The following is a 16,202-nucleotide window of genomic DNA, read 5'->3' as shown; positions in this document are numbered from 1 at the left end:
TAGACTTTTACCCCCTCCAGCACCCCCTTCCTTTTTGACCACCAATGACGTCTGGTGTCAAAATATGACACAATGCAGATGATTTTTTCACGGGTCCACCACTTGACTAGAGCGTTTATCACTGATGTTTGACAAAACAAAATCAGTGGAAAATTTCAGAGAAAATCAAAAAAATCTTGTAATTCCGCGGATCCGCGGAAGATATTCATCACTGATCAATGAACATAAAAAAAAGAGGAAATAAATAAATACATAAATAAATAAAAGGATACCATGCTGAATCTAAAACATAAAATACAAAATCTGTGAATGTTATCTCTACGTGAGTAAGTCTAGATTATGTAGGTGCATCTTACGCGTGTATACCACATTCTACAAATCTACCAGACAGTCTCACCATGTATGTCCACAATAGAGGCCTGAGCTGCCTGACCATAGAGATCAATGACCCCATAGACACTCGCGGGCACACTAGTGGCACAGCCACCCTGGTCTATCCCATTCACAAAGAAATGAATAGTGCCATCGACTTTTCGTATAACACCGACACGGTCTCCCACCTGAAAGATGTATCATTAAATCATTAAAGTAGTGAATTGGAAAACATAATACACTTTAAAAACAAATGCTGAAAGTTTGTGAAGTTAACAATTTAGAGAGTGGAAATTTGGGAACTACAGTTCACACCGCTTAATTGCACATTGGTTAATCGCACACTTCGCTTATAGGCCACACATTCCCAAAAAACAGAATTTTTGTTACATAATCACTCCACTTAATCCCATACCTTCTCTGCTTAATCGCTAAACCTTGATTCCATCTTGATTGAAGAAAAATATATCATAAAATATAAAGTGCTTACAAAAAAGTAATGAAGTTACAATGAGCAACAATATACGCATCAGCGTTGAACTGATATTTCAGGAGCTACTGGACTCCACAGAAGAAAAGACAACGCCTGGATAATGAAGATGAGTATGAGTCATCAGAGTGTGACACACGACCCCTGACAAACATGGAAAAACTTGACAAACTACGCTGCATAACCACGAAGAATGCTTGACAGATTTGATCCACCAACACTAGCGAGATTGGTGACAAGGGTTTATAAACAGCATGCACAAAAAAGTAATCAACGCTTCACAATTACTATTCTTACAAACAATAAGGTCACATTTTGTTGTCGATAAAACGAGAAAAGAGAAGAAAGAAACAACAACAGCAAAAAAAAAAGACAACAAAAAACAAACAACTTCTAATAAGACCATATCTTGAATATGACTGTCCCAAGCCTGTAGAAAACTCAGAGAGGAAGTGCCTACATTAATAGCACAAGAAATCTGGTGTTTAGATACTTTTTTTTTGGCTTCTCCGCTTAATCAACGCACTAACCCGAACTCCCGAGGGTGTGCGATTAAGCGGAGTCGACTGTATATCTTTTTTTTTTTTTGAGTTGGCAGTCCCTTTTTATCTTAAGACATGAAATATAAAACATCATAGTACAGCATCCCTCTCGTGGCCAGTCGGGTTGTGGGCTCCACTCCCCATCACCGCAAAAGTTTTTATTCTACATTTTCTTCTTCATCATCCATGTGCACTTCTTTACTCACTTCATTTCCTTATTATTATCAACATAAGTGCCTGTTCCACTGACTTTTCTGACTTTATTTGCCAATACTCAGAGTTGCCATTTTGATATTTTTAATGCCAACTTCCAAACATTTGGCATATATATAGTTTTTGAAGGCGTTCAGCATGAAAAATTGGGTCTGGCATATTTTGGGGTTTAAAATAAAATCACTTAATTTTACTTTCAAATAAACACACTCAGGCTAATTACACAGAATACAATATTTTGCAAGACCAAGCAAATTTCCATACAATCAAGTCATTTACTCCTGGCAGCCGGATAAGCATTTCAGATAATTGTTTAACATTTGAGTTCCTAATTCTCCACCAAAAACAACTGGTCATTTTTATCAATATGATTTAGATGATAAGGCAATTTTTTTCACAGTAAACTGTGCAACATTTGTTCTATAACAACCAACAACAAAAAAAAAAATCTCTTTCTAAATGCCATGGTTAATTATAATCATGGTTTATCCATCTCTAGCAAGGTAATCTTTAAATATAAAAAAATCAAGACAAGTAGCCGTTTTAACAACCATTCATTTAAAATTTAAGTGCTTAATTCTCTGTCAAAGATGGCACCAAACATTTTTCCAAGGAATATGACCTGGTCTGCAAAATGTCTGGCAATTGCTGAGCAATGAATTCATAACAAGCTTGCTTCATCAAAATTTCCTGTATAAGAGAGTAAATATTTTAAAAATATAATTTAAAACCAGAAAACCAAGTGTAACCTTAAGTCTATCCAGATTCTGTCCATAGTCTTCAATGATGGTGGTGCCATTGTGCATGACACCATTCCCCGTCATCATCCATGTGCCGGATCGAATGTTGGTCATGGTGGAAGGGAAGTCCAGGTCACTGGGTTGGTGAGTCGTCAGGCCAATCTCGATGGAGCCAGCCCACTTGTCCACCAGCTTATCAATGCGAACCTCAAACAGCTCACTGGGTTTGAGAAGACGATTGGTGAGGATGACACCATTGTTGAAGTCTTCTGAAGCACTGTATCATTTGTGTAAATTGAAAATTATTATTATGTGAAAACAGAACAGGTCATTTGTAGACATGACTGTCTAGGAAAATTGTGAAATGCCAAACAATGAATTTTGGGTAAACTTTAGATTTTCTATGAGGATTGTAAAATTATTAAAATGCCAAACAATGAATTGTGGTTAAACTTTAAACTTTCTATGAACATATCATAATTATAACCTATTGCCTGGACATCGAAAAATTCTCACATGAATTGCAAGGTGTTTATATCATTATCAAATTCCAGTGACTACCTCTCTCGAAAATTATGTGTGATATGGTTTTACTTTGACAACATTCCATAAAATCATTTAACTTAAATGATTGAAATAGAAAAATATTGTCATCTCAATTTCATTTTCTCTAAATCCTTATAAAGTATATGGACCTGTCAGCTTTAGAAATAGAAATATGGTCATGGACTTAAGTAAAACCTTATCACTCTTTGGGATTTTTGTTTGTTTTTTTTAAAGGGTTTTATGGTGCTTGCAACACATTTAGGTCATATCAGCGCCAGTAAAAAGAAAGAAAATGGGATAGTAAAAAGTTCTAGAATTGCAATTAAACTACCCAAGAAAAAGGAAGACAAAGGGGGATTAGCTCAATTTGGGAACAGATGTAGATTCCAAGACCACAACATCAGAGTACTTTGTTTAAGATCACCTAAAAGTCTCATCCAGACACAAGCACAGGTCCCCACAAAGGGGAATGCACTCAAATGTTTACAAATCATATATAACATGTAAACAAAACATTACATAGTGTATAACAGAGAGATTTACAAGGAAAAAAATATCATCTCCCAATACTAACTATACATTTGACTGTCTCGCTCTCAGCTAGGGTATCCGGCCAAGGCCAGGACCAAACCAAGTAATCTCGTTCCAAGACAAAGACAGATAGCAAGTTGGAAAACAGATATAGGGGGATAGACTCTTTGGGATTCTCAACACAGTGAGACCATCAAACAAAAGTATCCTTATCATGTAAGCATAATTTAACCATTTGAATATTGAGTCTGGATTAGACAAAAAATGTAAAATGACACCATTTTTCATGGTAATACCGTATGAAACAAAATCTCATAAATTATATAAACAGCTTAATAGAGAGTGACTTCACTCTAAAAAGAGTACACAGTTTCAATTAGTTTTCCAAGCCCAATCCAATTCTAGTACACTTTTTGCAGAATCATTAATATTCTATTTGTAACACAAAAGTGAAAGAGTTTGCAGCCATTACTTTGGTCTGTGTGCCGATCTTCCTCCATTGATTATGGCAGCATGGGCTCCGCACACAGGACTAAATAACAACTTCTCTACTTCTTCTGTTTCTAATGAGAAGAAATAATTTTTTAAAAAGATTAATTACACAAATGGACATATTTTTTTTTCATATAAATAAATAAATTTCAAAGGGACCCAAGACAAACTGCAAAATTCTTGACCAAGAAAACAAAATAATTTAAATATATGTTTTTAAAATAAATAAATAAATAAATAAATGGATGATGATTAACTACTACTACTACTACTACGGCTACTACCACTACCACTACTACTACTACTACTACTACTACTACTACTACTACTACTACTACTACTACTACTACTACTACTACTTCTACTACTACTACTACAATAATACTAACTAATAATAATATATAATATAATAATAAATATATAATAATAATAAATAATAATAATAATAATAATAAAAAATAATAATAATATAAAAATGAATAATAATAATAATAATAATAATAATAATAATAATAATAATAATAATAATAATAATCATAATAATAATAATAATAGCAATGATAATAATAATTGAACCCTACTTTATATCGCTAATTATCACTATCTTGGTGCAAATAGTTACGTAATGCAGATAAGTAATAAGAGAAAAATATTTTTTATAAATCCATGTTCACTATAATGGTTAGCAAAGTGCTTTTATTACTTAATCTGAAAATAATAAAACAGTCATGTAAAACAAATGAAATTGAGATATTCATTTATTTAAATATTTTCTTAAAGCAAATATTATGTTACAAAAATTTTATCAGTAATTTTACATTTTAAAACAATGACGCTTCTAACTTGGAATATTCTTTGGCAATAAAATAAAACAAAAAATGACCAACCAGTTAGGCCCCTAGAATCTGGCTGATCACTACTGCTGCCTCCACTTCCTCCACATGAATCCAAAAACTGTCTCAGCGTGTTAACCACACTCCTCTCTCCAGGCTGCAAGGGGATACTTGACGTCTGCGGTGTGCGATTGGGTCCCACTGAAGCGTTGCTTTCTTCAACCTCAACAGGATTTTGATCAACAATGGTAACTTTAACGGCCATACCATATAAATCGACAACCCCCCATACAGGGGACGGGGAGTTGGAAGCTGCCATGCCTTGGTCATTTCCATTTATGAAATAGTGTAGGTGGCCATTGGGCTTGCGTACCAATCCGATGTAATCTCCTTCCTATATTAAAAACAGAAAGAGAACAAATTTTAAAAACCAAAGGAAAATTCTTTTTAAATAAAGGAAGAAAGAAGAACAAAAAATCATGTACAATTTACAGTTAATGACATTTTACTTGATAACTTAATTTTATGGCAAAGGTTAGAAGCATTTTTTCATGATCAACGCCTTATAGGACAAACTCCAGGGCCACTTTTTACTAATCAATGCCGTATGATAAACGTCAGAGGCATTTTATAATAATCAACACGTTGTCAACTCATTGAGAACAATGCTGCATTAAATAGTCATAATATATTTTAATGGGGAAAAAGGTAAGGAACTAAATAAATGTGTTTCAATTTCATTATCAATGCTTATCATTACCAATAATGTAAATAAAAAAAAAATTTTTAAAAGACAGTACAATGTCAACGACTAAAGAAAAAAATAAATTCATAATTCATAATGCAAGTCCCCATCGTATGTTTTATTGTTCTTAGATCTATAGTTAAACAATTTTGAAAGTGAGGTGTATGAAATTCACTTACACTAAGTTCATCAAGGTTGAACTGGCCATATTCTCGCCTCGTTCCCTTCCCATTAGTCAATATTCCACAACCACTCATCATAATAGTACCTGCAAGAAAAATCGAGAACAGTAGAGATGCTATGTAACGAGGACAAAATTTCCAATGAATCATCTTCGAATACTTCCACATGTAGATTTGCGAAAGGTGATACAGGCACATCATTGTTAATTGTTCAATGCCAGAAGTATACTTGAACTTAACATCTATGGTGATCTTAGCATTTCATTTGTTTTAAATTTTTATATATTTGCTTTCATTTAAGATTGAGCTTTTATATGGCAGAATATCCACTTAATGTGCTCAAAGCGCTTTACAAGGGGTATGGTCAACAGCAACATTTAACATTTTGGACGGGACATGACGCCTGTTAGGCGATATTACAATTTTTTTCGGACAGAGACAACGCTGTTAACGGCCAGGAACTGATTTTACACCCGAGTACGGTGAGAGAATGTGCGTAAAGAGTCTTCTCCGAGTGAGGCTCGAACCCAGGACCTTCCGATCCAAAAGCGAGTGTCATACCACAAGACCACATAGCCGCACAAAATTTAAGATCCCATTAAGAACACCATTGAGGTACTTTTTTATTATTCCATCCAATCAACATACGAACTATATCATTATTTTTTCAATTTCCAATATAGCAGGAACTCCCGTGAATGAAACACTCACGATTGGCACTGGCATTCCTCATGTTAGTCATCGTGGCAGGAAATTCCAAGTTGTTTGGGTTGTGGGTGGTGATACCGACTTCAATGGAGCCAGACCATTTATCAACTAACCGATCCAGCCGAATCTGAAAGATATTAGAAATACTTTTTACAAATTTGGTAAAAGATAAACATTTTCCTTATGAAAAATCAATGTTGGTCCTTCTGGTTATCAGCCATTAGTATCACTATTTGCATACACATGGTATGATTACCCTTCCCCTGTACCCTGAAATTTGCTTGTAATTATTTCAAAAGAAGATTGTGTAAGAATTTTTTTTGTCATAGATTATGTTTGTCTAATGATTAAAAATGTTGAAATTTTTTACCCCTTTTATTTCACCTTTGAGAAGCAAAACATTTTAATCGATCAAAAATATTTTAGGAATAAATGTCTAAAATTTCATATTAACTGCTGTTTGTAAACATCACCGTGATGATATAAACACAAAACTGAGAAGATAATTATTGTAAACTTATTTGTTTAGCTATTTATTTCTAACATTTTATGGTGTTGGCAACACTTTTCAATCATTTCAATGCTAGTAAAAAGGAAGAAGATGGGATAGTCAAACAATTCTAGACACCCAGGAAAAAGAAAGACAAAGGAGAATGGTCCAAATAGGGAACTGGAGTAGGTTTTAAGAGCAAACTATCAATATGCTTAGTTTGAAATCATAAAAAAGTCCCATCGAGACGTAAGCACAGGATCCCACATAAATGGTTACAAAACATCATATATTCAAAACAAAAACCCAATGACAGTATAGAACAGAAATACAAGGAAAAGAAATATCATCTCCCTAAACTAAGACTAAATATTTGGGGGGGGGGGGGCGGGGGGGTTGTTTTGTTTCTGTTTTTATGGGTTTTTACTGGGTTAGTCAAAAATATATAGATTTACAATTAAAATCACCCAAGACAAAGTGGACCGATAGAGAACATTAGTAGATTCCAAGAGCAAACTATCAATTTAATTTGAGATCACCTTTAAGTCCTCCACAGGCACAAACACAGGGTCCCACTAAAAGGAACACATTCAAATGTATACCAATATTATAGTCTTAGAAAAATAAATATGTATCAGTAGAGTACTAGAACGATGATTTAAATCATCTCCCAAAACTAATAATATACATTTGACTGTTTCCCCTACCGGTCAAGGAATCCGGATAGGGCAAGGACAAAAAGTTGTCTCATTCCAAGGCTAAGGCAGAACATAGATAGATATTGGGGGACAGAAGACACATCAAAGGTAACCTCTCTTCCCACCAAAAGACCTTATCCAGGACTATATATTTTGCTGTTTCCCTCTCAGCAAAAGACTCTGGCCAAGGCCAGGATAAAATCAAGTAATGTCATTTCCAGACAAAGACAGAAAACATCCTGGAAAAGGAAAAAAGATATAAGGAATAGGAGACAAAACAAGAATGACCTCTTCCCCACCATGGGATGTAAAAAGACTCCACCCGGGTAAACTTATTTAAATTCAACAACAAAGCATTGCTAAGAAACTGGGCCAGATATTAAAATTAAGAAAAATTCAATGACCAATGTAACTACCTATATCATAAAACAAAAAAAAAAGAAAAGAAAAAAAACAACCATTATGCTCTTGCGGTCCAGCCTCTGGCACAAACAATTTTAAACATCCTGATTCCCTAATTCTTTGAGCATATCCAAGATTAGAAAGGAAACACCGATGGACATTTTAAAAATTAGGCAAATAACAAATAGAAAGGAATTTAGGTGAGAAAATAGGTTTTGTCACATTCCACAATTATCTTATGATACAGCTAAGACAATATTATTTTTTTTCAAATTGAACAGCTTAATTTGTTTTGTTTCCTTCATATGGTCAGAATCTTTTTTTCACGCTGTCTCAAAGTGGATGGCTTGCTTGTTATATGGTTTTGTATTTTGATGAATAATTATTAGATATCTCTTTGTATTTCATAAAAGCTATTTTCTTGATATATCAAATGTCTTTATATTTCCTCAAACTACAGACAAGACACTTGACAAAGGCAAATAACAATTTCCAAAATATTCACAAAACCTATTATACATACAACTCACTTCAAAGACTTCTCCATCCTTTACCGGTCTGTTTGTCATAACAACTCCATTATTGAACTCATCCAAAGGTCGCCTTCTCTCTGCTGTCCTCCTTCCATTACTTAATTTTACCAAGTTTCCACAACGTTCATGAAAACGAAGAATATCTCTTCCGCTGCTTTCTTCATCTGAGTTATTTGTGGTCTGCTCTATGGATAAATCTTGTGCCATGTCATTTGCTAAGTCATTGGCAATTTGATTGGAGATCTCGGTAAGAAACTCATGGACTTGACCCGAAAAGGCTGATTCATTGTTGGCTAACTCATTAACCATCTCATTGCATGTGGTCAAAACATCTGAGAAGAAAAATAATTTATACTATCATTGTAATGATTCATGTCAATTTATCACAACGCTGGATATACGAAAAGATAAATAAAATCTACAGTTCTTCACATTTCAATATAATGATAAATATATACAGCTGCACCATGGCACTATGGCACCAGGAAATAGCGGGAGGTAAAATACATATCAGCAATAATAATAATAATAATAATGCTGAAAAATTCTACAGCGCGATAACTCCAAGACACCAGACTTTAAGCGCTTAAATTACTTTGGCTGAAACATAATCATTTACACACACACACACAACACAAACTAGACCTATCTTGCTTCTCATATCATCTACTATAATCGAAACAGATATGTTTTAAGCGAACGTTTAAAAATAGACAAAGATTCATTTTCATGAATGCTCTGTGGTAAGGTGTTCAAAACAGTCATTGATGAACAACACACATTGTTTTAACAAATGGTCATGTACATTAAAAACCAACTCTAAAACGTTTTATTTAAATTAAATGACAACCTAACCAAAGAAAAATGAACAATTTAATACCAACCATTTTCTCTTGATGCTGAACTGTTGGGATCTGTTGTGGATACCTGTGCGCACTTCCCATACAGATCTATCACAGCATAGACAACAGGTGGAATATCAGTTGCAGCGGGTCCTTGGTCTGTACCATTTACAAAAAAGTGAAGAACCCCTTCTAATGTTCGCATCACTCCAACCTGTACATGAAGAGATGAAAATTAAGTTTATACCCTCCATTTTACAACCAACATAACTATAGATTCATTGGAATGTTTTAGAGAATTCAATGCATATGAAATAAATAGTAAAAAGCAAAACTTCAAAGCATCACCAAGCTCAAATCGCTTCATACATTCTTCTACCATTTCATATAGATCAAACTTCATAATTTTTACAGTACAAGCTGCCTGGTAGTTAAATACCCTTTTTATTTGTAATACAATCTTTAAATATGTTATTGCCAACAGACATTCATTAACACCTAAGTTAAATCAAAAAATATGTGTGCCTCAACACCCCCCCCCCCCCCCCCCCAATGAACACAAAGCTGTGCTCAATGTCATTCACCTGATCATTGACCCTCTAAACATTACTTTGTTGCAAGAACAGATATGTGCTCAGCCAGGGATATCAACTAATTCATGTAGACAATACTGAACATTAATTACATTCATATATAATATATTTGAACATAATTTCAATTATTGACCAACCCCTTAAGTATGCAACACTTCATAATTTTGATAACAATCATAACTTTTATGGGTGTGACAGGATAATTTTCCTTTACGAAAAAAAAAACAATTTGTCTTTTTTGTACTTTGCTGGATGATAGATTACAATTTGGATGATGTACTTACTCAAACTTAAAACTTCTCCAAATGGATCCATTCTATTTTTTTCAAACCGAACATGTGTTTTATCGCTGTATTTTGAAACTTAAAACAGAATGAGTGCATCATACCTAATGACTCAGATTTTAAAAATCTTAACTGTAAAAAACATATGAAATGGTTTTGATATTTCATTTCTAAAATAATAAATCAGATATGCCAACAAATGATTACAAAAATTTAAAAAAGCCAGAAAATTAGAGTGGTGTGTCACAAATGCAACTGTTTTGTATTTTTCCAGTCAAACCGTTTTGGTATTTCTGACGATGTAATGAGTATAATTTTAAGTTGAGAAACTGACAGAAAGAAAGTATTAACTTAATTAATACTCATCAAGTTTATATTGCTCTTTGTGACTATGTCTCTTGATGTGTTTCGATAGAGCTCTTTTACCTAAATACATATGAGTTAAATAAAGTGAAACATGAAAATTTGCATTGTCTAGCAGAGAATACAATGTTGTTTTTTTTTTCTTTTTGGTTTGTTTTTTATAACTTTCAAATCCATGTAACAAGTCGGAACAAATACAACTCATTATTTTGTGTTCAATACATACCCTGTCCCCTTCCTTAAGTTGATCCAAGTCACAGCCGTAGTCCTCAATCATAGAGTGGCCATCACACAAGATAGACATGCCAGACATCACCCATATTCCATCTCGAAATCCAGCTGCACTGAATGGGAAATTGAGGTTACTTGGTTCACATACTGTAACCCCTATTTCAATCGATCCACTCCATGAGTTAACCTGAAATAAACCTGTATTTGTCATTTCATTTTTCAAAATAATTTTGAGCTTTTTTTATATAGTGCATTATCCACTAAACATGCTCAAAGTGCTTTACAAGTGGCCCCTGTCCAACAGCAATATTTAACATTTAAGCCGGGACATGACGCCTGTTAGGCAGTGTTAAAATTTTTTCGGACAGAGATAAAGCTGTTAACGGCCAGGTACTCATTTTACACTTGAGTACGATGAGAGAATATGAGTAAAGAGCCTTCTCCAAGGACTCAACTATGTGCCCAGCAAGGCTTGAACCCAGGACCTTCCAATCCGAAAGCGAATGTCATACTACTAGACCACATAGCTGCATTTTCAGAAGTCAAAGAACATATAGAGATGCAGGACAAAGTGCATAGACAGTTAAAGACACTCTCTAAAGCAATAACCATTTTGTGACAAATGAAAGACTTGTTTGTTTGTTTTTTTCAATTCTAATACTAGAAACGATTTTGGGTATTTTTAAAATTATTATTATCAGACATCCTTTCAATATATCAACGTGAAAATTTTTTATTTTGCCAAAATTGTTTGGCATCTAGTGCATCTGATGAGTTGATTCTACATCATTTTCATGAAGATCTGGAAAAGTGTGCTAGACAAAGCAAGAAAGAAAAATACATGATTACCAGTCAGACATACTACCATTACACTACATACGTTACCTGATAGTTAGGACGATATAATGACTATATTCTTCACAAGGGTATGCTTCTCCGCTGGAAACCAACGCTTGCATAGAAAAAACACAATAATTGAATAAGAGAGGACGAGAACGAAGACATTATTTTCGCTCCATTTATATTTTGGAAAAAAATCAATGTGACAAATTAGGGAGAAGGCACTGGTGTAATATAAAGATCTGTCAAAGTATGTATGTAACAATGCCAAAGCAAGAAAGAAAAATACAAGAAATAAATCATCGCAAACAAATCAGCCTGCCGTGACTGGGGAATGAACCTCAGACTATCTGATTGCTGCTCACACATGCTATCATTTCACCACAGAGGTTACCCAATAGTTGGGTCGATTTAATGCCTATTTACTCTTCACAAGGGTTTGCATCTTTGCAGTGCAGTGAACCTTCGCATGCATGAGAAACACAATATTGACTATTGAGCATGAGAGGACAAGAAAGAAGACATTAGAGTAGCGTGCTCGATTTTTATTTTTGAAAATATCAATGTGACAAATTAGGGAGCAGGCACTGGTGTAAGATAAAGATTTGAAAAGGTGTGTGTATGAAACAGTACCAGACAAAGAAAGAAAAATATAAGAAAAAAAAATCAGCTGTGAATTGGCCTTTTCGTTATTGCCAGTGTCTGCCAATAATCATTACAGACATGGCAGACATGTCTGGCAATAACGACCAGCCTAAGTTAGTTAAAGCCATTGCCATTAGCCATTAGTATTAGAATTAGATAGATTTAGTCTATCTAGTAATTCTATCTAGAATCTAGAGTATTAGTAAGGAAGTGTCAATTGCCAAGGAGTGAGTCCTTGGTAGTTGACGGTTCATCAATTGCCAAGGAGTCAAATTGGAACTCTTCAGCCGCATGTGGTGATTTCAGTCGGGCCTCAATCAGCTGCATGTGGTGATTTCAGTCGAGCCTCGATTTGCGCGCATACGTATCTCGAACCCCGTCACTTTCTTTTCTTCCATACACCATTCACTCATTCCTTGTCAATCGTTGTGGAAAGGATCATCAAGTCAACACTTGTTGGCATTTGTTTTTAATTTTTATGTCTTTTCACGAATTCCAAGATGAGTTAAAATAATATCAAACAAAAATTACTGTTGATTTTGGATTCAGCGGGGGGAAAAAAACAGAAGGACGAAGTGGCAAATCCCTGCCAACATGTCCTAGATTAAAAAAGAAAAGTAAGATTTCCTTTATTTTAAAGGAAATATACTGCACATCATCTTAATACGTAATAATTAACGTAAAACATTTGTGCAACAAGATCAATCCGTGGCATGAATAGTAAATAGTTGATGATCTACCAACTGGCAAGGTCCGTAACAAAAAGAGGAAATATGAGAGAGAGAGAGAGAGAGAGAGAGAGAGAGAGAGAGAGAGAGAGAGAGAGAGAGAGAAAGAGAGAGAGAGAGAGAGAGAGAAATACATGCACAGAGGAAAAAAATGGCAGAGAGGGAAAAGAGAAAATGACAGAGAGAGTGTGTGAGAGAGAGAAAAAAAAAGAGAAAATGACACAGAGAGAGAAAGAAGAGTAAAAGAGAGTATTAATTAATATTGATATTAATACATAACATCACTCTGTGGCAATGCATCACTTCGTGACACTAAAGGTACTCCGTGGCAGTTAAAAGTACACATGCGTAGTTGATGAACTGACACGGTCCTTGGCAATTGACGATTTGACAATTGTCAAGGTCCTTGGCAATTGACGCTACCTATTTAATTAGTATTATTAGTTAGCCCATTTATCGGCTCACTGCTGGAGTGCCGACTGGACATTTTACCACTGCCAACTGCCTATTAATAATAATAGCTAATACTACAACTACAAGCCTAGCCCTAAGTATCTGCCTGAGCCTGAATCAAAGTCAAAGTCAACAAAGACAATCACAACAAAGTGCTTGGCTGCTTAGTCTGATCACTGATAGTCTCTTTCTACAGTCTACAGAGACTTCGAAAAGCTGCAAAGAGAGTTGAAACATGTGAGTTTTGAAATAGAGGTAGGCTTCTTGCAAAAAAAAAATCTCTTTAGTTGTGAAGGCATATTGATATCAAAGTTGCCTGAGGGGGTGGCATGGCATGGAGAGACATCTCTGTGACTGTGATGATTGTGACTGTGGTGATTGAGGTTGTGGTATGCGTGAGTAGGTAGTCGCATCGCCCGTGGCTGAGCCGCTGATCGAGCCCCGATATCGATGTTACGGCTCTGGAGTGAAAATTGTGTTTACCGGTGAACATAGTTTTACTTCCATTGCCGTGGAATCGCTTCCTGTGCACTAATTTCGTCACTTCCGGTCTCATTTTAAAGAGGAGAAGCCAGCGCATCAGGCGGCGTTTTCAGATTTTTAATCCGTTCATTCTTTGTTCAGATGCCAGCTGTTTGAAAATTTGGTAAGTTTTAACTTCATTTTAAATACATTTTTCATTATATTACCTATTTTTAATTAATGTTATATTATTCGCCAACCATTTTTCTATATTTGTGTGAATTTTGGTGGTGATTGATGCTGGCGAAAGCGTCTTTTAGTGACTTTAAATACGATGCGTGTTCATGAAGTTGGCGACGGCCAACCAGGATTGCCTCTCGATGTATCCCCGAGTCTCCTGTGTACAGTGCAGTCTGTAAACTATCGACTGCGTTTGCTTTTGTGACTTGTATAAATAATTTCAAGCTAAATAATTGCTGTAAAAAGACTGAAAATAGTCCCATCCATAATTTTAGTTTTATTTTATGAATGAATGTTGAAACTGAAATGACTTTTTAACTGGGATGATACCGGACAACTAAAAATTATGTTCCACTTATATTATTTTTTATCTTTTATTTTTGTTTGTTCTGCAGGTTAAGTGTGTTGGTTTAATTTAATGTGGTTAATTTCAATACAAATAATACAGAATAGCATGATAGAGCCAATTCAAGTATATTTCATTCATTACTTTACTCTTTACCACAACAAAAATTATTATATAACTTTTAATTTTGTTGATTTAATCATAATCGAAGTACTTTTTTTGTTTTCAGAGTCAGACGTTCATTATGACACCACATTTTCATGTTTCATTTCCTGCCTTGTATTTTTAAATATGAAATTGAAATAACAATATGAATTTGATTGTCTGCCACCTCCAACTCCCGTCGTCTGCCGCCTCGAACTCCAGTCGTCTGTCTTGTATTTTTAAATATGAGATTGAAATAACAACATGAATTTGATTGTCTGCCAACTCCAGTCGTCTGCCGCCTCCAGCTCCAATAATCTGCCTTGTATTTTTATATATTTAAATTGAAATAACAACATGAATTTGATTGTCTGCCACCTCCAACTCCAGTCGTCTGCCGCCTCTAACTCCTGTCGTCTGTCTTGTATTTTTAAATATGAGATTGAAATAACAACATGAATTTGATTGTCTGCCTCCTCCAGCTCCAATAATCTGCCTTGTATTTTTAAATATGAAATTGACATAACAACATGAATTTGATTGTCTGCCACCTCCAACTCCAGTCGTCTGCCGCCTCGAACTCCAGTCGTCTGTCTTGTATTTTTAAATATGAGATTGAAATAACAACATGAATTTGATTGTCTGCCACCTCCAGCTCCTATAATCTGCCTTGTATTTTTGAATATATGAAATTGTAATAACAACATGAATTTGATTGTCTGCCACCTCCAACTCCCGTCGTCTGCCGCCTCCAGCTCCAATAATCTGCCTTGTATTTCTAAATATGAGATTGAAATAACAACATGAATTTGATTGTCTGCCACCTCCAACTCCCGTCATCTGCCTCCTCCAGCTCCAATAATCCGCCTTGTATTTTTAAATATGAAATTGAAATAACAACATGAATTTGATTGTCTGCCACCTCCAACTCCAGTCGTCTGCCGCCTCTAACTCCAGTCGTCTGTCTTGTATTTTTAAATATGAGACTGAAATAACGACATGAATTTGATTGTCTGCCACCTCCAACTCCCGTCGACTGCCTCCTCCAGCTCCAATAATCTGCCTTGTATTTTAAATATGAAATTGAAGTAACAACATGAATTCGATCGTCAGTCTCCCCCAACTACTTCTGTATCATTGCTTGGACTTCGATGTATTTATTCAGTATCATTACCTGGATATTGCCTGTGTCTACATTCCATGCAGCCAACAACCCAGAGTGCCTAGATTTTGTTGTCTTCTGTCTTTTGCCACATATCAGCCATCTTATGGATTTAAGCGAGTCAGTACGTGAGTACCCTTTAATCTGTTCTCTTAGTGATGTTGAATGCAAAGCAATTATCAAATTTTCTAAAGTTCATTTCAATTTTAATGTAGTTTAATAGTTAGTCATATGATACATCTCTTCGAGATGTTCAGTTTGATATATGACATGCCTATGTTGCAGAAAGTTTGCAAAGTGTCGGTATTTATCGGCTTATTGTTTGTTATTATGTAATATGTTACGTAATATT

General features: G+C 34.9%; 1 protein-coding gene across 2 annotated transcripts in view; it reads right to left on the bottom strand.

Moving 5' to 3' along the window:
- Window positions 1-16,202, bottom strand: part of LOC144971046 (neuralized-like protein 4) — a 42,366-nt gene that overhangs the window by 25,059 nt on the left and 1,105 nt on the right. For both annotated transcript variants that reach the window (XM_078911369.1, XM_078911370.1), the window contains exons 2-10: window positions 10,826-11,017; window positions 9,402-9,573; window positions 8,515-8,849; window positions 6,398-6,521; window positions 5,684-5,772; window positions 4,814-5,153; window positions 3,907-3,997; window positions 2,367-2,634; window positions 398-560 (exon numbers count right to left, since the gene is read on the bottom strand). In XM_078911369.1, coding sequence (XP_078767495.1) covers window positions 398-560; window positions 2,367-2,634; window positions 3,907-3,997; window positions 4,814-5,153; window positions 5,684-5,772; window positions 6,398-6,521; window positions 8,515-8,849; window positions 9,402-9,573; window positions 10,826-11,017 — 1,774 coding nt within the window. The remainder of the gene's footprint in view (window positions 1-397; window positions 561-2,366; window positions 2,635-3,906; window positions 3,998-4,813; window positions 5,154-5,683; window positions 5,773-6,397; window positions 6,522-8,514; window positions 8,850-9,401; window positions 9,574-10,825; window positions 11,018-16,202) is intronic.

The sequence above is a fragment of the Berghia stephanieae genome, chromosome 4 (genome assembly GCF_034508935.2).
Source record: "Berghia stephanieae isolate SIO BIC M18660-M18661 chromosome 4, UCSD_Bste_1.3, whole genome shotgun sequence".
In the NCBI taxonomy this organism is placed as follows: Eukaryota; Metazoa; Mollusca; class Gastropoda; order Nudibranchia; family Aeolidiidae; genus Berghia; species Berghia stephanieae.
This window is presented reverse-complemented; position numbering and strand designations above follow the sequence as displayed.